The 24,886-nt window shown below is 42.4% G+C and overlaps 2 protein-coding genes across 2 annotated transcripts in view; one reads left to right on the plus strand and one right to left on the minus strand.

The window, feature by feature from the left end:
• The window catches only part of SHC4 (SHC adaptor protein 4), a 103,566-nt gene that overhangs the window by 64,539 nt on the left and 14,141 nt on the right, over positions 1-24,886 (plus strand). The window contains 5 exon segments of the mRNA XM_006085994.3: positions 6,401-6,454; positions 10,521-10,572; positions 20,728-20,851; positions 22,351-22,522; positions 24,772-24,832. Coding sequence (XP_006086056.1) covers positions 6,401-6,454; positions 10,521-10,572; positions 20,728-20,851; positions 22,351-22,522; positions 24,772-24,832 — 463 coding nt within the window.
• Positions 664-2,394, minus strand: EID1 (EP300 interacting inhibitor of differentiation 1). The gene has a single exon (XM_006085993.3). It carries the CDS (start codon positions 2,309-2,311, stop codon positions 1,745-1,747), a length of 567 nt encoding a protein of 188 aa, XP_006086055.1. The 5' UTR covers positions 2,312-2,394; the 3' UTR covers positions 664-1,744.

The raw sequence follows: 24,886 nt of genomic DNA on the forward strand, positions 1-24,886 counted from the left end.
GTATTGGCATCCTCCCCCTCCCCCCCTCCCAGTACCGTTCATTCACATCACACAGGCAATTGATTACTTACCCACAGACTCACCTAACTGCAGCTATGAGCTGTCTGAAAACGCAGTGAAAGTGAGGCATGCAGGAGGCAGGATTAAGAAGTTGAAGTCCCCCCCTCCCGCCCCCCATCTCTCTCTTCCTGCCCACCAAGCTAGTGTTATTATGATCATCCTTGTCAGCCCCATGTTTTACAGAAAACCACCCCCCTCCCTACGGCCCCGAGCTGTCATGTTGTATTAGATGTGTCTTTTATTGCCATAATGGAGCAGGAACACCTAGTATCTCTTTATTGGTCATAAGACCTGCTGATACACTGTTTCACTGGCCACAGCCTTCTGACAGAATTATCATAGAACTTTAGAACCTTAATAAAATAACCACAGTAACATGCTCACCTATAGGGCAGGTTTTCCCAGGTTGGCACGTTCTCTTATAGGAATTTACTAAATTTAGTTTCCCCAAATTAATTTGCAAATCACATATTTGAAGCTGGAACACTTTCCCTTGCAGTGGTTAAATGTAAATCCTAAGTGGCTGCAATAATGCAATGATTTAGAATACAGTAAAAATAGTATATAAAGTGTGTATGCATACTAATTACTAGTCAAACAAAATACACAGAACAAGAAATTTTATTATCTCAAATGCTGGTGCATAACCAATGACAAGCTTAATTAGAGGAGGAGACAGAAGGAAACTTCAGAAATTTCTGGATAGTTTTGAAACCTTTAAACGTTGACGGCACAACTGTCCATAAAGTCTTTTTTAAATGTAGGGCCTTTCTTTTACTTGACAATTTTCACTTAACAGTTCTTTCATGATGAAGTCCCACCAGTCTTTTCCCTGTAAAGTTAAAGGTAAAACAAAATTCCTCTAGGATAGGAAGGTATTAGAAATAGTTTTCTTTATACTTTCACATACATTTTAATGGTCTGAATTTGAAAATTTACTAAGGAATTCTTCATTTTTTACTTTTAAAAATAATGGTCAAGATAATGAATTTTCTTGAATTACAGATCACAATAGCTTTATAAATGATCAAGATACATGTACAAATAAAATTTCAGATGCCCTTGGAAACATAACATGTAGTACACATGATACATATTTCTTCTGGGGTTTGCTTATACTTCTGGGATACTAAGAATATTCACCTTATTATTATACACAAAAAATTTAGCCTTTGCTACCTACAGCTTGAACAGATCACAAAGCGGAATCTTCAAAGTTTTCTCAATAGGCTTTCTGTCCAATAAACTCAAAGGACATCTGGTGTCCACGTTGGATACATTACTTTTTCTCACGTAATTACCAACAGTGGGCTCTTGCACTGGCTGGCAGTGTGTCTTGGTCACGATGCATTCTTGCAAAAGCATTCCTCACAGTGGCTGTGGCAGTAATTTTTCCCAATGCAAAGAAGATAATCTGGATCAATCGCGAAGTCAAAGCCATAGGTGTTTCAGGATAAACCGGTTTCAACAGTCCTAAGATCCTTTTTCCTTTAACAGCTTTTTTTTTTCTTTTTCACAACTGTGCAGTCACTGCCCCATTCTATTCTGAACAACAAAACCAAAAAAAAATTTTTTTTTGAAGATGAAGTTTTTCATTGGCACGGAACCATTTGGAATAAACCCAAGAGACAGTGGAATGCTGGGTGTCTCCTCAAGTGGCTTCCTCCTCTTTCACCGCATTTGACTAATCTTTGTCAATAATCTCATCACAGCCGAGCTCTTCGGTCAGGCGATTGACAACCATCAGTGAAAAAAGCTCTTCGATAAAGGCCAGCTGATCAAACGGGGTCTTCTCGTAATGCATCTGAAAACCGCCGTCCGCGGCCGCCTCCCCGGCGCTGGACGTTCTCAGAAATATCTTGTTGGCTTCGTCCAGGGCCACGGAGGCCCCCCGGTAGCTGGCACCGCGCCGCTGCGCCTCCTCGGGGTAGTCGTAGTCGTCCTCCCAGTCATCGAATTCCTCGGCCTCAAACTCGGGGCCGGCGAACACGGCTGGCAGCTCCCCGAGGTCGGGCCGGCCTGCAAGGCCTCGGTCCCCCGCGGCCGCCGCCATGGCCTGCGCCCCCTCCTCCTCCATCGGGCCTTCCTCCTCGGGCCCAGGCGGGCCCCGGTGGCGGGGGTGGTTCGGGGACGGCTCCCGGTTCCCGCCGCCTACCTCCATCTGCGGAAGGTCGCCCTCGCCGGGCATCACATCCATCTGCAGGTCATTGCTCTCTCGGTACAGCTCGGACAGCTCGTGCATCGCCGCCATGGCGCCAGCGGCTCAAGCTCGGGCAGGGCGTGTGCTGCAGGATCGGAGCGGCGGGCCGTGCGGCTGTGCGCGTGCACCGGCGGCGTGCGCGCCCCCTGCGTCAGGGTGACCCCCAGACACCGCCCCCGCCCCCCGCCCCGGGGGCAGCTCGGCCCACCGCCTGCTGTTCCGCGGGGAGGTGTCTGCGTGGCTTGGAGGTCTAGGTTTCGTTCGATCAAATGAATGTTTAGAAAGACTGTGCTTGCAAGAGCGTTACTTTGTCTCCGGGTCACCTAACAGTGTTGCTGCTTATGATGCTACAAACTGGGAAAGACGCGCCTCTGTAGCCACGCATCCTCCTCCTCCTTCCCGCTTCCTTCCCTCCTCCTCCTTCCCGCTCCCTTTCCTCCTCCTCGGGCTCCTCCTCCTGCCTCCACCCCAGGCCATCGCGCCTGCTCCGGGGTTTCAACTACCTTTTGTCTGCGCAAATGACTTCCGAATCCAGGGCTGCAAACCACACAGTGTTCTCAACCACAAAGCAACATGCTAAGAATGGGTCCTTTTTTTTTTCTCTTTCGATGTTCCTCATTAGGAAAAGTTAAATTCACAAATAAGCATATTTTCCGTGCTCTTTTAAAGAAGTTCTAGTGAGGATATACTCGGTCCCATTTCTTTTTGCAAGAGGTAACTTCCCATTATTATTAATCTGATGTGTATGCTTTAAATTCTTTTTCTTTGCATTTACATGGATCTTAGGTCCTCGTGGGGAAAATCTTACTTTTTTAAATGTCTCACATAACTGTCTTCAGTTTACAAACCAAACCCCTCAGCAATGTCTTAAAGATTTAGCTTAATAGCATTTCCTTTGTATAACTATACTATGGTTGACCTAGCTATGCAAAAATAATTTCCAATGTTTTGATGTTATAAACTAGCTAAATGAACGTCCACATATGCCAGTTTCTCCAGAATAAATACAGTATTTGGAAGTGGAAAGGTGGAATCATAGGGTATGCATACTTTAGTTTAATAAATACTGTCAAATTGCTTTCTAAAGTTGCTATACAAATTAAGTTCTAGCCAGCAGTGTTTGAGAATATCCACACCCTTGCCACACGTGATTTTGCTGAACTTGGACAGTTTTATCAATTTAATGTCTCTTGTTTTATTTTGAATAGTCTTGATTTCTTAGACATTGATTATTTTTCAATATGTTTATTGAATACTTGTATTACTTCTGAAAATTAACTGGACTTACTTTGGGTTTATTTCTTTTTCTTATTCATAAGAACTCCTTATAAACTCTGACTATATGAATACTTTTGTTTTACATGTTGTAAATATATTCTCTCTTCCTGTTGTTTGTCCTGTTTCAGGGGTCTTTTCTAATACAAAGTTTTAAAATGAGTTTTTATGTAATCTAATTTGAGGGGATTTTTGGTTTGTCTTCTATTAAGATGGGGTTTTCCTATCTCAAAGATCACAAGCATAATCTTTTATCTGCCTTCTGATGTATTTATAGATTTTTTAATGAATTAAACATTTATTTATATAGATAGTACGACAACAGGACTTATTTATATATTTTTCCATATAAGCCAGCCAATGCACTAATTTAATCACTTATCCTTTTGTCTGTTAAATGCCACATTTATCATAGACTAAAAGTCCATGAATATGTGTCTGTTTTTAGACTTTGTATTCTAATGAAATCCATAGTTTTATATAATATGCCTTGCTTATAAGGAAAATCTAGTCTTTTGTTCTTTTTTTAAAAACACATTTCCATTGATTTCAGAGAGGAAGAGAAAGATAGAAAAAACATCAGTGATGAGAGAATCATTGATCAGCTGCCTCCTGCACGCCCCTCTATTGGGGATTGAGCCCACAACTTCGGTATGTGGCATGTGCCCTGTGCCTTGATTGGGAAAACCATGACCTCCTGGTTCATTGGTCGATGCTCAACCTCGGAGCCACACCGGCCAGGCTAGTCTCTTTGTTCTTTAAAAATTTTCTTTAGCTTTTTTTGCATATTCTTCCATGTGAATTTTAGAAGCAGCATGAAAAGTTCCCTGAATGACATTGATGGAATTTTTAGTGGAATTGCATGGAAATTACAGATTAATTTGGGGGAGAATTGGCATCTTTACGATATTATCTTCTAATCCATAAAGGTGATATGTATCTTTTTTACTTTTTACTTATTCATGTAGTATTTATACCTTCCAAAGAAGTTTTTTTAAAAAAAAACTTTACACAGTTCTTTTTAGATTTATCTATAGTTACTTTTATAAATGTACCTCCTCTACCCCCAAATACAGTGTCTAATTGGCTATTGCTGATATAAAGGAATGACATTGATCTTTGTATGTTGATTTTGTTTTTAGTAATCATTTTAACTGAAATGTAAATATCTATAATAATAAAAGTGTAATATGCTAATTAGACTGGACAGCCGAATGACCTTCCGGACAAAGCCGGCACTGTGAGGGCCGAGCCCCTTGCATAATTTCATGCATCGGGCCTCTAGTACAAAACATAAATATAGAAAAGTTGCACACATAATAATGATTTTCACAAATGAACATACTTGTATAACTATTACCCAGATAAAGAAACACCAGATAATTCCAGAAAACCATTTTCTCTCTCTTCCTTTGCCCCAGAAGTAACCAATATCATGATTCCAAACAGGATAATTTTGGCCATTTTGAACTTTATATAAATGAAATCATTCAGCCTATATTTCTTTGTGTCTGGCTTCTTTTGCCCAAGAAACATGTTGTTGCTGTGTAGTAGTTCATTGCTTGAATATCACTATAGTCATCATTGTGACTGGTTCCAGGTGTGGGCTATTGCGAAAAGGACAGTGCTTATCTTTTTAACACACATTTTTGGTGCACACATTTACACAATCCTGTTGTATATACATTTAGGAGTAGAATCGCTTGGTCATTTTATATAAGCTATACTTGAGTATATTCTGTTAAACACTTTTGAAGACAGGACTAGTTAATAGGTGCACAGTTGATATTTTAATGAACCCTCAAAACAGTATGACAAATACATTTCTTCAAATAGGTCATTTCATCCTGGAGATTATGAACAAGTGATCCTAGAATCTCAAGTAAAGAGATAATCTTCTTAATTAAATAATACAGTTCACTTGAATAATGTTACTTCATATTGGAAATCTTAGTGTTAATTTCTTAGGATACTTTTGGTGGTGAATGACTGAAAATCCAATTCATACCAATTTCTATAAAAATAAATTAGAAAAAATGATAAAGGGGTACAGGAATTGTATTGGTTGAAATGATGAAACAAATGTTACAACCAAAGTATGTATGTATGAATTTATTTGTTTGTTTATTTGTATTGAATTTATTGGGGTGACATGGTTAATACAGTTTTGTAGATTTTAGGCGTACAGTTCTATAATACATCATCTGTACATTGTACTGTGTGTTCACCACCCCAAGTCAAGTCTCCCTCCCCCACCATTTATGCCCCCTTTACCCTCTTTTACCTCCCCCCACCCCCTTTCCCTCTGGTAATCACCATACTGTTGTCTATGAGGTGTTTGTTTTGTTTTTTGCCTTAATCTCTTCACCTTTTTCACCCAGCCTCCCCACCCCCACCCTCTGACAGCTGTCAGTCTTACTTTTTTCTATTTTCCAATTGTCAGCTGATTTTCTCCAGAGGGAAAGCTTCATTTTTCCAGTAGGATTTTCCCACATGCCAGCAAAAGATGGCTCACAGAAGCTTTAGGCTGACATGGTCCTTAACGGCAGAGAGAGATGTATTCTTTCCTGTTGTTCATATCAGTTTCTCCCCAAAGACTTAGATTGGCTCTCCTACATCCAGGTGTTTTCCGATTGGCTAGGCCTGGGTCATGTGTCCACCTGCAACGAGAGAGGCAATGAGATAGGCATGTCGAAACCACCTGAAATCTCATGGTCTAAGTGAGATTATTATAAAATGTGGGTGGAGTGGTTTCCACGGGGATGCTGTCCAGGCAAAAACCAAGCAAATGCATGTCCATTACTGTTAGTTGTATGTAACTAGGAGTAATACATCATACATGTTTAATTTGTTTATGTTTTCCAGATCATTGCAAATCATCATATGCAGTCTATTTCATTTGCCTCTGGAGGGGATCCTGTAAGTATGGATTCATTAAAGTCTTTTTTTGTAAGAGTTATAAGAACTTCCATGTAAAGCATGTTAGCCACTATATGTCCTCTCTAAATATCTTATTAGAATTTGTGAATAGCTACATGTAACAGGTAATTAAAAAGTTGGGTTTGACAAAATATATCCTACCACTGATTTTTAAAATAGTTGGATTAGTAGGCGAGCGAATAGTCAGGGAGTTATCATCTGAGGAGCTTCTTGCAGGTAACATCAAAGTCATGAAAAACAAACGTGTCATACATGTGTTGCCCCTCCTTCCTCAGAATTCTTCTCCACATAGAGTTCCAGGCAAATGCTACTCATCCGTTGGATTTGGCCTATGAGGGGAAGCCTATCTGCCATCCATGGCAACTAAGTGCAATCTAGAATGAGCAGCCAGGTTCGCAGAAGCTTATGGCGGTAACGCTCAGGTGGGGAGAGAGAACTGCCATTTCTCGCTACCAGGAGGCCACATGGTGCTCATTTCCCGTGAAGGGTGCAGGACTGAGCCAGCAGTGCTCTCTGCAAGCCTACGGTGCAGCAGGGAGAGTCATTCCCTGATTTGGTGCTGCGCCATTTCTGGACTATGGCAGAAGAAGGGCATTAAAGCTAAGAAACCTGTGGCTGAACAGAAAACAAATCTGTTCAACTGAGAGAGTAGAAGGAGGACTTTGCTCCTCTTGGCATCGTGATGTTTTTCTACCTGCACACATGTAGAGTGCTTGAGGAGGGCAGAGCCTGACTTTCATGATGACTGACCATCAGGCATGTCAGGAAAGCATGGGACCATATGAAGACCTGGTCCTTAACCGACAATACGTTACCTTCTCTGCATTTATTATTAAAGAGCATAGCCTTCAGAAATGAGGCAATACATCCACTTGAACAGATGATTTTTTTCCTCTCCATCACATTTAGTTCTCTCTTCAATTGAGGAATAAAATTTAGGGTCATAAATGATATGACACATAACCCAGAAACCCAAGAGAGGTATCGAATTGTAGTAAACACTGAATCTGGTAGCTGTTGTCACTGCAGAGTTTTGATTGATTTTAATGTCGAGGTCAAATATTTAAAGGAAAAATAAGTCTCTCCTGAAAGGAAATGAAGTTCTGAAGATTCTGTGTAGAATCATTGCTTCCTGTACTGGCATCTCATGTATTTTAGCAAGTTCCTCCTCTTGAGTGTTGGCATAACATTTTATGTATTAAAATACATAGTTAAATGCTATTTAAATCAGCCCATTCTTTAAAACATCTCAAAAACTACTTGTTTCCCCATTGGCTACCAGTGACTCCAAGTATTTAACTATGTCAAATGTAGACAACTTGCCTTCAGAGTGTCCTTGAAGCATATGGAAGAAAAGCAACCTTTACAGGATTTTAAATCACTGCTTCTTTTCTTTTATTTCATTTCCCCATTAGGCTTCATTACTTCCTCACCTTTTAGCTTTGGGTGTAGTTATTTTCAAATGAATATTTTAGTTCCATGGTGCCACCATTTAAAAATAAACAGAATGATAAGAGTTCCACCTTTCCCCCAAGAGATTTCACAAAGGGCTCACAGCAGATTCACTAGCAAGCAGGGGACATGCCGGGTGCCTGCCCCCTACCAGCTGCAGTGTGACCCTCGATCCTGAATCTGAAGCCCCATCTATCCAGCCTTATCATCTGGCCTCCCAGCGACACGAAGGGACACGTTTGGTACTGAATCCAGCCTGGAAAAGCCAGCCCCGTCTCTTCTCTCTCACACCCATTCTAGTTTGATCATCCATGAAAGAACTCCAATACATTCCTTAAGATACTTAAAGTAATGAGTTCTATAAGTGCCGTGTGAAAAACAATCGTTGCTGTTTGCCTTAAGTTTCCCCTTTTGAAAGGGTTCCTGTCACTTTTAGGATTTCCCATGAGCATTTACCATAAGCATGCCCTGCGGGTGCTGATCGTAGTTCTCCAGGATCCCCATTACTTTTGGACCGTCTCCATGTGCCTGTAGTTCTGTAGCTCTCTCAGCCCACCAAGGGGCGTTGCCCTACCAAAAACAGACAGCAAAGAACTTGTAGCCCCTGGGACAGCATTTACCTACTGAATGGCGTGGGACTTCTGTGCTCCCTACAGCTGGGGCCACAGCCTGCTGGTTGGAAATTAAAACTGGGGCCTTCATAAACACCGGCACGAGAGGTGAAGTCTACCCTCAGTCAGGGGAGTAGAGGAGTAGAGGCTCTGGCGTCAAGTAGACGTGACCCATTTATCCTCTCTAAGCTGCAGGGCCCTCACCCGTAAAATGGGGAGGATCCCCCTTGCCCAGAAGGGTGAGAACTGACTGAAATGACGCATGGAAACTGACGGTGCTTGGCACAGAGTGATGCAAGAGAACTAGCACCCATGTTGCTAACACATCCATGTTCGTTTAGGACACTCACTGAGATAATGTACAACTTCACAGCTGACTGGGCACAAGGGGTAGAAGCTAAGTCGCCATGGCCTAATGTCGTGCCCTTCTTTCTACCATATTTTCTCCAAAGTTTAACAAATACTGGGTGTTCTTCCTTCTTTCCTGACCTTTGCTCACCCTCACCTTTACTCTCTTCTCAAAAACGGCTTACTTGTCTTCCTTCTGTCAGCCCTGGAGACATTTCTCCGGGATGCTTCTGTAGCTACATACACTTTCTCCATTTCAGAAATGCATTAACGAGTATGACCAGGTTCAATACATTTTCTCATAGTGCCCCCCGCTATTTGTGCTTTACTTTTAACATGCTTTAAGTTCTCCCGGATGGTCACAGTTACTGAATCTTAGAACTCTAAGACTGTTGGACAGTCTGTTGAAGATGAGGAAACAGGTCTGCAGAGGTCCCACGACCTCTACCCCATCATCCAATATGCCAGACACCATTGTCGGCACCACAGTGCCTCTTTAACTTTCAAAAGAGCATCCGAGCCCCCAGCAAGTGTGGCCTTCCTTCTAAATTATATTAAAACAAAGCCTGGAGATATGAACTTTCATATTTACAAGACAGTTCAAACCTTTTATCTGTTTGCATAAGAGAACTTTACCTAGGAGTGTGTTGTTTTTTAAAATGACTCAAGAAACGTTATGCAGATCCTGAGATCCGCTTCCTGTATGATTCACGGCGGGTTATTAAATGATTGTCTTTGGTGGAATTACAGACACAGGCTTTTATTTCCTGCCAGTTGATTGCATCTTCCCTCCAGAGAGTCGTGCTTCTAATCTTCAAATGGCAGTGTGTATTTTTTTCCCTGAGAACCGAGATAACAAAAAGCATCTTTAATTATTCAAATGTTATCATTCATCAGCTTACTGTTTTCAATAAAAATCAGAATTACCAAGTGGCTTTTTGTTTGTTAGTTTTTACAAAGCCAGCAACACACACATCTCTCTCTCTCTCTCTCTCTCTCTCTCTCTCTCTCTCTCTCTCTCTCTTTAACTCCTTAGGTTTTAATGGGTTCTCTTTTTTAATAAATGACTTTTCCTTCCTCTATCTTGATCAAATAAATGCTTGTATTTCTGCTTTATTGTTCCTTAAGTTCATGTGCACTGCACGCAAGCAAGCCAACAACCACAAAATGCAAGGTGTTTTTTTAATGGAATTATTTTCTGATGCTCATGGTGTCTGTTTGGACAACTGGGACATCATGATGCCACCCACATCCAAGTTTATGACACCTTTGTGATTGGGTAACCCCTGGTATTGACTCAACACAGGATAGAGTCTCAGCCCCTAATCATTTTTTAAGAATATATGCCCTAGCATATTACCTACCTGTATTCTCTTTTATTCTTAGTGACATGGTCTGCCTCTAAATTTTCAATCTTCAGATTCTCTCCACAAAGGGCAGAGAAAGTGGACCCCACAAAGTCTAAATCATATAAGTGTATATTTATGTTCCCTCCTAAGATGCTTTCCGTTTTTTCTTTAACAAAGAAACCTTAATATTTAAGTCCTTGACTTAGTACATGTCCTAAATGTACTTTTATCTTTCAACAGTACAATCCATTTGTTTTAAATGCAATCATTTTCCCTTTTTTATAGGATACTACAGACTATGTTGCCTACGTAGCTAAAGATCCAGTTAATCAACGAGGTATGGAAAGCAACTTCTAGATTTTCTTAAGAGCTGCTGTATACCAACTTTAAAGAGCGATAAACCTCTATTTTCAATATACAGAGTGATGAGGATCACTAGAGTGTGCTGTACTGGGTTCTGGAAATACTATGTAAATTTGAGTTGGAAATAAATAGTAGAGCAAAGTAGAAAAAAAATGCATATATATAGGTCATTTGAGAGACCCATAAACCAAAAGTCTTATCTATTTTTTAATCAAAAGAAAAGCTGTTTTGACTATGATAGAAAGAGCTGGACATCTTCCGTGGACAAATGAATTACAGATAATTAGCCTCAGTGTGGCTGTGTGCATGTGTGTGTGACGAACCTATGCACTTGCTGTTCAAGAGCCTGGCATGTCACTTTGAGTGCCTGGCTTCTCCTCTTTTGTTCTTAGTTTAAGTGTCTCTCCTTCAGAGGGACTTTGGTTGAGCGCCTCCTCTCTCCAGTCAGCCTATCCCACTCTGCCGCACTTTATTTCTCTTTTTATTAACACTTCTCCCACATTTTTATTCCTTTATTTTCTCACTTATTGATGTGTTTTATGTCTGTGTCTCCTACTAAAGGCTCCATGAGGGCAAGAACTATTTTTTCCCCTGAGCATTCATCGCAATGCTTAGCACATAGGTGGTACCCAATAACTATTTTGTTGAATGGCTGAGTGAATGGAAGAATGAGTTGATTGGATGTCTTGTCTCAGAATTTAGCAAGGGATCCAAGAAACTCATATCCTAGCAGCACCTTGGGTCAAGGGCCTGATGTTCCTTAGGTCATGGGACTTCTCTAGACAGAATGGTTCGTACTGCTTCTCATCCCTAACTCTGCATCATTCAAACTCCGCGTAGGGATGGGTGTGAGGACGCTTCTCCTCCTTAACCAGGACCCATTAGTTGGGCAGCATCCTCTGCCATCCCAGCGCTAAGTTTGCCCCAAGATGTTTATTAAATACATATGGAGTGGAATTTGGAAATTCAAAGAGCTGTGAGACTCAGAGGTGGAAATCCATATGGCATGCTGGGGAGCAAGTGAATAGGAGACAGTAGAATGTAGATTGTAAGCGAAGAAACATGTCTAAAAGGCATCGAGAGGGCACGTAGAAGAGAGTTAATAAGCAGGACTTAATCCTGCGGGCACACGGGTGGAGAAGGCTGTTGACAAAGCAGTTTCAGGAAGATTGGGCAGCAGGATGCAGTAGGTGGAGTCAGAGTGAAACCTCCAGGCAGGGGGATCCTACCGCAGGAAGCTGTTGTGATGGTCAGAAATGATAGTGTGGGGACCAGCTGCTGGCACCGAACCTGGCACCCGGGAGATGCTCAGTAAATGCTTGCCAGAAGAACAAGGCCCGGATAAGATGGAGAGGAAGGAACAGGTGGTGAGTACTATGCAGCACTTCATTGAAATGGACTTACTCTGAATGATATAATGAAGAACAGATAAGTGGGCAGGAGAGACAGGAACCAGCAAAGGGAGACGGGGGTGTAGGAAGGGAGCACAACAAAGGATACCAGAAAAGAGCAACCTCTTTGAACTAAGCCTGGACTTCCCAGCGAAGAACGGCCTCCTATTTTTAGGAAGGCCTCTGAACAACAAGGCCTTTGATCTTCAGCTAAAAAGGACAGGGTGAAAGGAAGAACAAATCAGGAAATCTAGCTGTTGAGTAACTTTGCCATCCGGCACCGAATATCTCTGGGCAGGTCATTGCTCCTCAGTAAATGGTGGTGAGAAATGCAGGGATTGATGCCGGTTGCTGAGGGCAATGGCTAAAGAGGACCTGCCTGCTTGCGGATATCCCCTTTGCTTAAACGAGACAAGAGAGGCAGAGACAATGGTGATGTGGCTCATTCATGCGGAGAGATCCTGCTTTGGTGTTTGAGTAGCTCATCAGAGCCCAGCTGCTTAAATGGGACCCTACTTAAACAGGGACCCTGGCTGGGGATTCTGAAAAGGCATTTGTGAGAACTGTTAACTGAGTTCATGGCTGGGGTTTGAGAAACAGTCCAAATAGGGTTCAGTTTTTTCTTTCTTTAGCTTCAGACTGTATAGAAAATAAGAAAGATGCTGGAGCCAGACAGACTGGGTGGGAATCCTAATTCTACCATCGTCTCACCATAGGACCTTAGTCAAGTGGTTTCGCATCCTTGAACCTGAGTTCCTTTAAGTGGGAATAGCACATCTACTTGCTGGTGGTGTTGGGAGGAGTGACTGAGATACCACACAGATGCATCCTTTTCTTTCCGTCCTCACCTCATCATTCCTGTTTAGGGAAACGGGTCTATCTAGTAGATAAATGACTAAAAAACATAGGGTAATTGTCTTGGATTGAAAGTTAGTACCTCTCCATCACTTATTGCTCCTTTTCCTATCCCTTTGCCCCTTCTCTTATCTTGGTTATAGAACCTCTGTGAGTAGCCATTCTGTTCTCTACATACCCCTGCTCGCATACCCCTGCAGGTTAAATCCTGTCCCCTCACCTGAGCCTCTGGGCTTGACTTTCTGCCCAGAGATACGGACAGTTACTGATTACATACAAATACACAAGAAGCTGAGCTAATTACTGTGCAAGAAAGACAATTCCTGGCCACCATGGGCTCAGCATTTAGTGGGAGAGAGAAACATAACCTGTAGGATGTGCACAGAGAATGGGATGGGGGCGAGCCTAAAGGACAGTGCCTGGAACATAGAGGTGCTGTCAGAATTTGTGGGAGAAATGAATAAAACACAGGCCACAGAGCCGGGTAGCGAGAACTTGGGATTATGTGTTTGGATGGTGTGTGTGTGTGCGTGTGCGTGTGCGTGTACGTGTGTGTGTGTGTGTGTGTGTGTGTGTGTGTGTGTGTGTGTCAAGGTGGGGTTGCAGAGAAAAGGTAGAAGGAGGGGAGCCGTGGCTGAGCAGATAGGCCAGAAACAGATTATGGAGGGGTTTGAATGCTGGGTCATTCAGAACATTGCAGATTCTGAACTTTATAAAAATGACTCTGGCTTTTGTCATCCTATTGCAATGGTAAAATGATAATTTTTCTGGCGTTTATATCTGTAACAGTGATCTTGGGCAGAAAAGCAGTCTGGAACCGTAGAGTCCAGTTCAGAGGCCATCTCACTAGTTCTAAACTGCCCTGGGGAGGAAGGGCCTGTTTGGGCAAATTGGTAAACTAATACTGTAGTACTTGGCAACTGTTCAGATATGAGGGCCGATGAAGAAATAGAAATCAGGCCCGGCCGGCATGGCTCAGTGGTTGAGCCTCGACCTATGAACCAGGAGGTTGCAGTTCGATTCCCGGTCAGGGCACATGCCCGGGTTGCGGGCTCAATCCCCAGGGTGGGGCGTGCAAGAGGCAGCCAATCAATGATTCTCTCTCATCATTGATGTTTCTATCTCCCTCTCCCTTCCTCTCTGAAATCAATAAAAACGTATGTGTGTGTATATACACACTAGTATATACATATAAAAGAAATAGAAATCAGATAGCCCTGAGGATTTAATGAGCTACTGTATGCAGTGCAAGTATCTCAGTGCCAGGCTTATAGTAAGTATTAAACGAATGTTAGTTATTATTACTATCCTGTGTGGTTTGGAGTGGCATTGCCACTAAAGAAACAGGGATTTTTACAAATAGAAAAAAGACAAAAACCCAGTGAAAATAGGGCTCCCAAAAAGGGGGAAAAAAACCTACCATTTCTTGCGTGCTCTCATATGCCAGGAGCATTTTGTCTGCACTGTCTCATTTCCTCCTCACAGCAACCCTGGAGGGTAGATATTACAATTATTCCTTTTTACAAATGCAAATACTGGAGCTGAGAAAAATGAGGCGGCTTTCCTAAGCTCACCAGCCAATAAGCACCGACCGACTCCAGCTCCTGAGCTCAGCTTTATATAAGGACATTGCGTGGGTCCAAGAAACATTTAAAAATTTAAAAAATTTTAGCCTCGTTAGCAAGCAAAGGCACACAAATTATAATTTGATATCATATTTCATCTTTAAATTTCAAACATCGCTAAAAGGTAAAATGTAGAGGAGCAGTTACTCCTGAACATTTCTAGCAGGAGTGTGGGTCCATATGTTTTGCAGAGCAATTTGACAATTTGCATCAAAACTTTAAAAAAATAATTTTGAACCATCAGTTTCACTTCTAAGGGAAGAATGAAGGCATGCACAAAGATTAAGCAGTAAAGATCATTGGCATATATTATTTATGTAATGGGAAAAATTCAATATTAATGAATAGCAAATTATTTAAATGAATTCATAGACTGTCCTACTGTACCGCAATTAAAGCTAGTGTTATATAAGAATAAATAATGACATGGGGAAATATTCACAATATTATTAAGTGCACAAAGCATATTATGAGACAATGTGTATAATATGAGCCCCGGTAAATTTTTGGAAGTAAATACACATAGAAAAGAGATTGGAAAGGCACACGCCAAAATATTAGTTGTAGTTATCTCTGAATAGTAAGACTTTATGTAATTTTAATTTATTCTTGGTGCCTTTTTATCTAAAACAACTATAATGAATATTTGTTACATTTATAAAAGGTAAAGTGTTTTGAATTCTTAATTAGATACAAAAATAATGGAAACAGAAAGACAATGTTAAGAAATTACCCAGTGGGTTTGGTTCATCCAGGGGGAAATGTTTAGCAGACAGGAGAATCCTAGGGGTGAGAGGGTGATAGTGGTGGGTAGAAGCAGGCAGAGAGAGAGAGAGAGAGAGAGAGAGAGAGAGAGAGAGAGAGAAAGAGAGAGAGAGAGAACACCATAGAGAGAATATGAATTATGCCTTCTGTAGGAGCTTGGAAAAACTACAACTTCTTTGCTCTAAGGATGAGTGAGGTCACCAAAGGAGGAACCAGGAAGAAGAGGCACAGGGTGTCAGGGAGCGAGAGAAGGCAGAGGGACAGTGGAGAGTCAGAAGAGTAGTCGGGGGAGGGGAGAAAACCAGGAGAGGAGTAGCAACGAAGGAGGAGGAAGAACAAGGTTCTCTGGGAGAGGACACTCTGGAATGTCTCATACTGAAAAGGAGTTTAAAGTGGATGAAGGTGGAAAATGCCATCAGGCCCGCATTAACAGGCCATGGTCACCTGGGAAGCATGATGTCAGTGGACTGGTAGCAGCAGGAGCCGGGCCTCAGGGATGAGCACGTGGCTGATAGGAAGTGGAGCTGGGCAGAGGAGACTGGCTTCATGCTCATAATCTGGAACGTCCCCACTGGCTCCTGCTTGCGTGGTTCACTTTTAGCATTAGTGCATGCAGGTCGGGGCAGTTGCCACTTTTTTTCCGTCTTGGCTAGGACCCTTCGGTGAGCTCCTCATTTTATAAAAGGCCTTTTCTGTAGAAAAGGTAAGTTCCAGTAAGAATGTTTTGAGTTTACTTAGTGACTAATACAGCCTGCCCCTGTAATTGCCTCAAATGAGGAAGTCTCTTCCCCTCTTATCCAGGAGAGTTAACATTTCTCTGGATCTAGTCTGTGAAGAGGCCCCAGTTTACCTGGAGTACCTGCCCATATAGTAAGGCCATGGTTCTGAGTCTCTGAAGAAAGTTAAAAAAAGAAGGAAGGAAAGAAAGAAAGAAAGAAAGAAAGAAAGAAAGAAAGAAAGAAAGAAAGAAAGAAAGATTGTAAAACCAATTTAACTTAACCCATTTATTTAGGTTTATGTTTATAGTTACAGAAATACATGCACTACTGCCCTGCTCACATTAGTCGAGTATGGACTGACTGGCTTACTTCTGCAGGCTGGTTTCTTCCGTAGAGATGGTGGACCCCATGCTTCGACCCCACAGCACCATCTGGTGGTTAATCTGAGAAGCTGCACTTTTCAATTTCTTGTTTTCTAGTAACAACAAAAAACCCCAGAAACAACCCAAAAAACCTTGTGTATTAAAAACAAATATAAATCAGGAAAGAATAACCTGCTATCCTCGAAGAATAGCATCAGCCTTTTGTTTATGACTATCTCATTAGGAAACCCAAAGTAAAAGACGAAAGAAAATGAACCTAAGATTCTTTTAAATTTTACTTAATATAGTACCTGATACCCCAGCGTCTATCTGGCTGCCAGTGGAGTGAAAAGAACCCAGGTTTGCATCTGATTCCAGTCAAGGAGATCAAAGCTCAGGCCTCCAGGCAAAGTTATCAGATCACTGGAAAATTCTTTTCTGGGAATTGGGACTTTTTATAGGCTGTCTTTCTTCCTTCCATTAGCTAAAGACTGGGCAATTCTTGGCCAAACTGGCCGCTTATCTGAGCTTTTGGAGGCCTGTCTCACCCTGGAAAGTGGGCATATTTGTTTTTGTTTGTTTGTTTTGTTTTAAATATTTTTTAAAAATATATTTTATTGATTTTTTATAGAGAGGAAGGGAGAGGGATAGAGAGTTAGAAACATCGATGAGAGAGAAACATCGATCAGCTGCCTCCTGCACACCCCCTACTGGGGATGTGCCCTCAACCAAGGTACATGCCCTTGACTGGAATCGAACCTGGGACCTTTCAGTCCGCAGGCTGACGCTCTATCCACTGAGCCAAACCAGTTAGGGCAAGTGGGCATATTTGTATGTGATTTAAAGCCCATCCCTGTTCTGGCCCATGACCAGCTTAAAAAAGAGCCAAGACCATATCCACAGAGCAGCATGTCCTGTCAGCAGTAGCGCCACCAAGACGTGTGTGTTCCCTGAAGCGCCGAGGCGGCACCGGACTTCTGCACAGGCCAGCCTTTGGTCCAGTGCTGTTTCTCTCATGGAGACAGGCACCCCTGGTTTTCTTCCTTTCTGTTTAATCTTCTCAAAAAAGTAATGTGGCCGCAGCAAGGTTATCCAAAGTGAAGCAGACACTTAGGTTGGTAGCCTCAGCCTGGGAACAAGACCAAACCCTCAACGTATCAGAACGAGAAAAGTTGAGAGACATGAAACATATTAGTGGTATAAGAGAAGTGGTGGAGGACGTGGTGGGATTGGTTGATGCATTCATTCCTGAGTGCCCCACGTGCCTCGCCCTGCTCCGTCTGCAGAGGGTGTAAGGGACTGCGACCCAGGAAGGGTGCAGTTCCTATAAAGCAGCAGGGACTTCAGAGATCCCCCAGCGCCCTGCCGCGCAGGTGAGGGACTTGCTGTAGAGCAGCTTATTTGGGGTCACACAGATTGTAGTGTAATCGGAACCTGAACTTGGATCTGAATCTTTTCATAGAGTTCTTTTAACCATCCTTGTTCTCTCATCCTCTCATGGGAGGCACGCTTTAGTCACCCTCCTTTCCCTTCCTCCCTCCCTCCCTACATTCTTCTCTCCTTCCCTCCCTCCCTCCCTCCCTCCCTCCCTCCCTCCCTCCCTCCCTTCCTTCCTTCCTTCCTTCCTTCCTTCCTTCCTTCCTTCCTTCCTTCCTTCCTTCCTTCCTTCCCCCTTTCATTAATTCATTCATTTATGTTTGAATTTTCTGCCTCTCTCATTATCTTCCCCATGTTTATCTCTAGATATCTGCTTGATTCTGAGAAATAATAAAATTACAAAAATTTTTGTCTCCATTTCCTATGATTTCTGGTCTTCATGTTTAATTGGACAAAGAATTTATGAGATGAAAAAAAAAATTCAAATGAATTACCTTTTTTTTTTTTTTTTTTTTTTTAATCACAACGTAACACACATTTTTTTTGGCTCAGCTAGAGGCTACATCTTCAAGGGGACTTTGTAGGTTTGAGGCTGTGAGGCCTGACCAGGAAGGAGGAGAGCATTCCCCAAAGATCATGCAGTCACTTGCACCACTCAATGCTGGAAGGACCTGCCCCACTATTGGGGCTCATTGTAGGTCTTATTTTAATAAAAGTGTTATTTATGTGATTCAAGGAAATCAGAATTTATTCCATCAAAACATATTTTTGAAACACTTACGCATTGGTCGCTATGTGAAGCTACTGTAGAGAAAAAGAAGGGGCCATAAAATGTCAGTCTAAAGATAGATCAAACGTTTTCCTTTGGTAGAAAGGATATAAATTTATAGATATTCTCAATTGTGTTTTCAAAATTGTAAATAGCTCCTAGTCTACTTCAGGATCCAGGTTGCTCTTTAAAGGGACAACTTTATAAGGAATGATCAATAACTCTTGGGGATTTGACACCTGAGCGTTGTTTGATTTTGTAATAGCACCCTGCCCCCCATCCCTTCCAAAAGTATTCAAAGACATAAATCCTTTAAATAAATGTCAAACTAATCTAAAATGACAATTATCTGACATTTCTCTTTTTAAAAAATATATTTTTATTGATTTCAGAGAGAAAGGGAGAGGGAGAGAGAGATAGAAACATCAATGATGAGAGAGAATCATTCATCGACTGCCTCCTGCATGCCCCCCACTGGGGATCAAGCCCGCAACCTGGGCATGTGCTCTTGACCAGAATCGAACCCAGGACCCTTTAGTCCGCAAGCTGATGCTCTATCCTAGTGATGGTGAACCTTTTGGGCTCAGTGTGTCAGCATTTTGAAAAACCCTAACTTAACTCTGGTGCCGTGTCACATATAGAAATTTTTTTATATTTGCAACCATAGTAAAATAAAGACTTATATTTTTGATATTTATTTTATATATTTAAATGCCATTTAACAAAGAAAAATCAACCAAAAAAATGAGTTCGCGTGTCACCTCTGACATGCGTGTCATAGGTTCGCCATCACTGCTCTATCCACTGAGCCAAAATGGCTAGGGCAACATATGACATTTCTTGACATGATTATCAACGCTTCGTTAAGAAACACCAGTGTAGGTTCTACCATAACCTACTATTATAGACTCTGCAAGTTCAAACACAGGTGAATGCGTTGCCTCTTCCTTTAAGTGAATTCAACATTCTTTCCAAGACAATGCAAAGCATAAAATCCGGCTTCCACGTCCACACAGTTAAGCCCTTCCATAAAGCCAGGCATCTCTCCTCTCCTCCCGTGTCCCCTTTAGTCACTCTCTCATTCTCCCAGGGTTGGTTTTAGGGTTCCCAGGACCTTCGATGCTCCCCCAGTGTCTCCCGATTCCCCATGCACTCAATCCTTTCCTGTTCTCAGAGAACAGCTGACAGTTTTTACAACATTCTTGTACCCATTTAACCATTATCAAGCTTTTCCTCAATTGTTCCGGCTATACTAACCAATATATATCTTAAAAAATTTCTCACGAGACATTGCCTCATCTTGAAGTCATCCTTAGGGCTCTTTCTAAGCCATTCTTATGAAACCTCAAGTTCAATGAAACCTTCATATTGCAAGGCCTTAAGCATGACGCCAACCTCTCGCCGAGGCTGGGATGGTATTCCTGATGGAGGGGAGAGTGATTTCCAGCCCTGGAACATGGGCTCCTTGGTGGCATTCCGGCAGCGGCCCCCTTCACGACTGACTTCTCTAATTTGCTTGTGAAAACTAGCCTTTCCCAGGAACTGCTTCTCAGAGAAGGTGTCTACTAAAACTTGTAATATATTCTAATAATGCCGTCTTCACAAAATCTTCATTCTGATGCTTATTGGAGGAAGTTTTTCCATAGGGTTCAGTGATGGGGATTCCGGATCATCACTGGCAGCAGCAGGGCAAAGGGTTGGCTAGAGGAGGGGTATTCCTAAAGCCTCCGTCTTCATTAGTTGTTCATATCTCTTTTGGGGGAGAGGGGTGGGGAGGTTTGGAAAGTTACCTTTGGTCGATCTTCTGTGGCATCCCATGCCAGGACAAGGCTGAAAACCCCATCTTCCCTGCGGATTGCTGTCCTAAGCCTTTCCTGTATTGAATTCCAGAGCTAACACTGACCTTGAGTATTTGTCACAATTGTCCTACTTTTATGAAAATGTGAGCCCAAAATACCTGCCTTGAGACCGAAATTTGTGTTTTGAGATATTTAGATATAGACTATGCAGTGTCAGCCTTTTGTTCATGACTATCTCATTAGGAGAGGCTAGGTTGGGAATTGAAATTTACTCCAGTTCCCAACCTCATGTTTCTGCTCTCGGATGCGTATGAAATATGAGGTCTTGTTATACCACTTCAGAGCTGAAGAGAGCTTGTACCTCCTCCCGTTTATTCAATTACCAGGCCATATTCTGGAAATATTTTGACTTTACATAATCTTCTCTTATTGAAATTTGTTATAATTTCTTGTATATCCTTTTGCAGCCTGCCACATATTGGAATGCCGCAACGGAATGGCCCAAGATGTCATAACTACCATAGGGCAGGCTTTTGAGCTCCGGTTTAAACAATATTTGAAAAATCCTTCTTTGAATACTTCCTGTGAAAGGTCAGCCAACAGTTCTATAATTATTTGACTTACTATATTTTGTTTCATTTTAAAATGAATAGGGCATTTTAAAATTGACTAATGGAATTAGTACATTTTTTTCTTACAAATGGGCACAGTGTCAGTACAAACTACTAGTAACATTTTCCGTTTTTCTTCCATTCATATTTGTCCAGATATTTCTCCTTGGTTTCTAACAAAATGAAAGAAGAAACTAAAAGCGAGAAGGGATCAGCCATGTTTCTCTGATGTTACACAGCACTGTGAATTAATTAAGCAGCAGCATAAAATAATAAACATCAACAGATTTCTCAGATTTATTTCAACCCCAAAGCCCTAGCATATCAGTAAAAACAAAATACATTGAGAAAGAAGAGCAAAATAGTAAGAGTAAAGTGTCTATTGCAGGAAACCTGTTGGGTTGTTGGTTTGCAGTGTAAATAGGTCAGCTCCAGCTAAATGGTGGCTGGGGTGACTTACACCGTGACCCAAGCAAGGGTCTGGTGGTTCTGTCTCAGGCACAGAAAGGCTGCAGTGAAAGCCGAATGCGTTCAGGCCGGTGGAATGCGAATGCGGTGAGGGCCCTGGCTCGCAGAATTCACACCTGAGAAACAAAACTCTTGGGCACTTTTAAATGCATCTCTCCCCCTAATTTGTCATTTTGGGTATCAACAAACACTTTGTTTGGAGCTCACCCTTTATGAGGTGGGTGAGGGCAGCAAAGGAGAGATGGTTACCAGAAGGTGCAGATGTTGAATTTCTCCCAGGGGAGCTCTTACAGCCTTTAGTGCTGTCACTGTGTTGACATGTAAGGAGCCCAACAAAACTGTGTGTGTTGTCAGTGGAATCGGTTCAATCCAAAAGGACTTGATTTATTCTTTTCCATAAGAAACTTTTACTAATTCCAATTTGGAAGGAAAGTACATGTGTTTTCTTGCCCTGTTTCATTTTTAAAAACAATGCATGCTTACATCAATCTACCCTCTTGCCACATATGGTTCTGATATTTATTTATGAATCCCACATACTCCTGCAGCCTTATGCAGACAAGGTAGCTGGCCAGAGCTTTTTAATTATTTTCCTCTTGGTTTACTAAACTGGGCCAGGCCCCCTGCCCAATATCTACATTTCCTTTGAGCAAAGCATTTGTGAAATGGTACAAAGCATGCTGGAGGTGCCCGGGAAAACTTTGTATTTTTATGTACCATTGGCAAAAAGGTCTTACATTCAGGGAGTTCATATATATATATGGGAGACACAAAAGCATCACCCTTGTCACTTTGGTTGGCTTATCCCACTTTAATTGTCCATGGAAATCTAAACAACTCAGCCATCTGGTTGCTTCCATCCAGATGTTTGACATCGTTTAAGCACATCTGTAAAGTTACAACATGAATGCAGCGTTTTTCAGGATGATTTGCGTTGTTCTGACCCATCTGCATCCCCTACAGCATTTGAATTCCCGCCCAGCCTCTTGGGGATTCTTTTTTGCCTTACAGTGAGGAGGTCCATATTGACGGCCATGCGGACGAGAGAGACGATCATGAATATTACAATGAAATACCAGGAAAGCAGCCACCCATGGGTGGTGTTTCAGACGTGCGGGTCAGAGTTCAAGCCACAGAACAGATGGCTTACTGCCCCATACGGTGTGAAAAGTTGTGCTATTTGGTAAGTAACGTTTTATTATCATTGGAACTAGCAAAGTGATTCTGTCCTTATCACTAGAGGGATTAATTTGTGGGTTTCCAAATGCGAATTTAGAGAAAGTATCATCTTCCTCAGTACTGAGCCAGAGAGTGAATCATTGACAGGGCCTGGAGTAGATCATTTTTACTCCAATTCCCAACCTCGGCCTCAGCAGCTGACCTCACATCTCACTTCACTGGAACCCCAGGGCAGTCCAACACATTATCCTCAACTTCACCCTCTCCCGTCTCCAAGTCGTCCTACGTTCTCCTTGCCTCTCTTCCTTAGTTACCATCTCCACAGCTAGTCTTTCCCTTGGGCTCCTGATCCCACCCACCCATCCTACCAACTCTGTGCCCTCGTTCTGTCATCAACCTCTGTCTCGATCTGTATTCTCTCTCTGTCTACCAGTTCTTTCCCTTCTGTCTGCACATAAACTTGGACTCCTCCAACCCAACTGATAATGTCCCACCTCCTCCTCTTTCTTTAACCCACAAACTTCTAGAAAAAAAAGAAAAACAACTATCTTTACCTATACTTTTAAGATCTGAACTCCACTTGACAACTTGAGAGAAATTACTTTTACAGTAGTCACCTTTTTTTTTTTAGTCACCAGTGGTTTAATTGCTAAATCTACTTCCTTCTCTAGTATTCTGAATTTGTCTCCAGCATTTGATACCTGTAGGCTGCCTCGTGTTTTCTTAGACCTCGTCTGTTAGCTTCTAAAACATTTCCATTGTGTGATACTGATCCCACATCTCTAGTTGCCGTTTTTCTTTCTTTTGTTTGGCTTTCCAAATTTTATTATGAATATTTTCAAACATACAGAAAAGTTGAAAGAATTATACGATGAACCCTCATAGACTCACCATCTAGATCAGCCGTGGGCAAACTACGGCTCGCGGGCCAGATCTGGCCCTTTTGAAATGAATAAAACTAAAAAAAAAAAAGACCGTACCCTTTTATGTAATGCTGTTTACTTTGAATTTATATTAGTTCACACAAACACTCCATCCATGCTTTTGTTCCGGCCCTCCGGTCCAGTTTAAGAACCCATTGTGGCCCTCGAGTCAAAAAGTTTGCCCACCCCTGATCTAGATTCTACAATTAACATTTTACTATATTTGCTCTGTCATCCTATGTAGCCATCTATTCTCCACCCATCCATCCATCTTATTTTTGATGCATTTCCAAAGTAAGTTGTATCTTTTCTTTTTCTGTCTTGTATTCTTGCATCCCCTCCCCTGGGAAGCCAAGCCCCTGCCTCACCACCAGGGAGGCGCTCTCCAATGTGCTGCCTTGGCCCGGTTTCTCCTGTGGCCTGACACCTATGTGTGTAGTCTTCCAGCCTCTTCTCCCAGCTCCTACCTCCCTCGGCTGTGATGCCACAGGCATGAAGTTGCTTGTTTATATCAAGACTGAACTGAGCGTTTTCTCCTGGACTCCAAACCAGAGTCCTCTACTGATTTACTCATGTTAAAGAATGGCATTGCCACTCTTTCAATAATCTACAGTTTTTTGTTTTCCTCACACATTGAGCCCTACAGCAACTCATCTTAGAGACCTGGGATTCTATGTCTTTTGAATATACCCAACCTTTTCCAGTCCTAGCGCATCTTTCTAAGTTCTGGTTCTCACCTGCCCGGATGATTCTGAAATCCCCTTTATCTCTAATTTCATGCCCCCAAACGCTCCCGCACGAAACAGCTGGGTTATCTTCCTAAAGCAATGACACCCCTTCTCAAAGGCATCCCTGGATCCCATCCCAATACTGAAGCGAGCACAAGATGTTTAAGGATGAAAGTGAGCCTGGCACCAGCCCCAGCGGAGTAGGGCCGCAGTCTGCCATTTACGGTTAGATAGAGGTTTGCCAAGTGGCCGATGTTTAGACAAGTGTCCTGGAAATCACACCTTCTCGCTGAGCCTTGGCCTGAGTCCTGGAATGTGACCTCCCAGCAGAAGCCGTGCCCTCAGGGTGCGCCTGGTGGTGGCAGCTGTGAGGACCCTCACCCCCGTCTCTGCAGCTCCCAACAACGCACTGTGGAAAGGAGTCTACACTCCTCACCCCAAGCCCCAGTTTCCTTTTTTCACCTGCCAGGCACTTCCTGTATCAGAAGGTGAGGTTGTCTGCTGTAGTCTGCTGGGAGTGTTATTCCTGCTTAGTTTATTTTGGGGAAGTTCAGGAACGGATGCTGTGATTGTAAATGTCTCACGATCTGTTGTCCCTGCAGCCTGGGAACTCGGACTGCAGCAGCGTCTATGAGAACTGTTTGGAGCAAAGCAGGGCAATCGGTAGGTACAGTCGCCCTTCCCCATCGGCCACGCTCCCTACTCCTTTATGTCACG

Source organism: Myotis lucifugus, unplaced genomic scaffold (genome assembly GCF_000147115.1).
Source record: "Myotis lucifugus unplaced genomic scaffold, Myoluc2.0 scaffold_23, whole genome shotgun sequence".
Lineage (NCBI taxonomy): Eukaryota > Metazoa > Chordata > Mammalia > Chiroptera > Vespertilionidae > Myotis > Myotis lucifugus.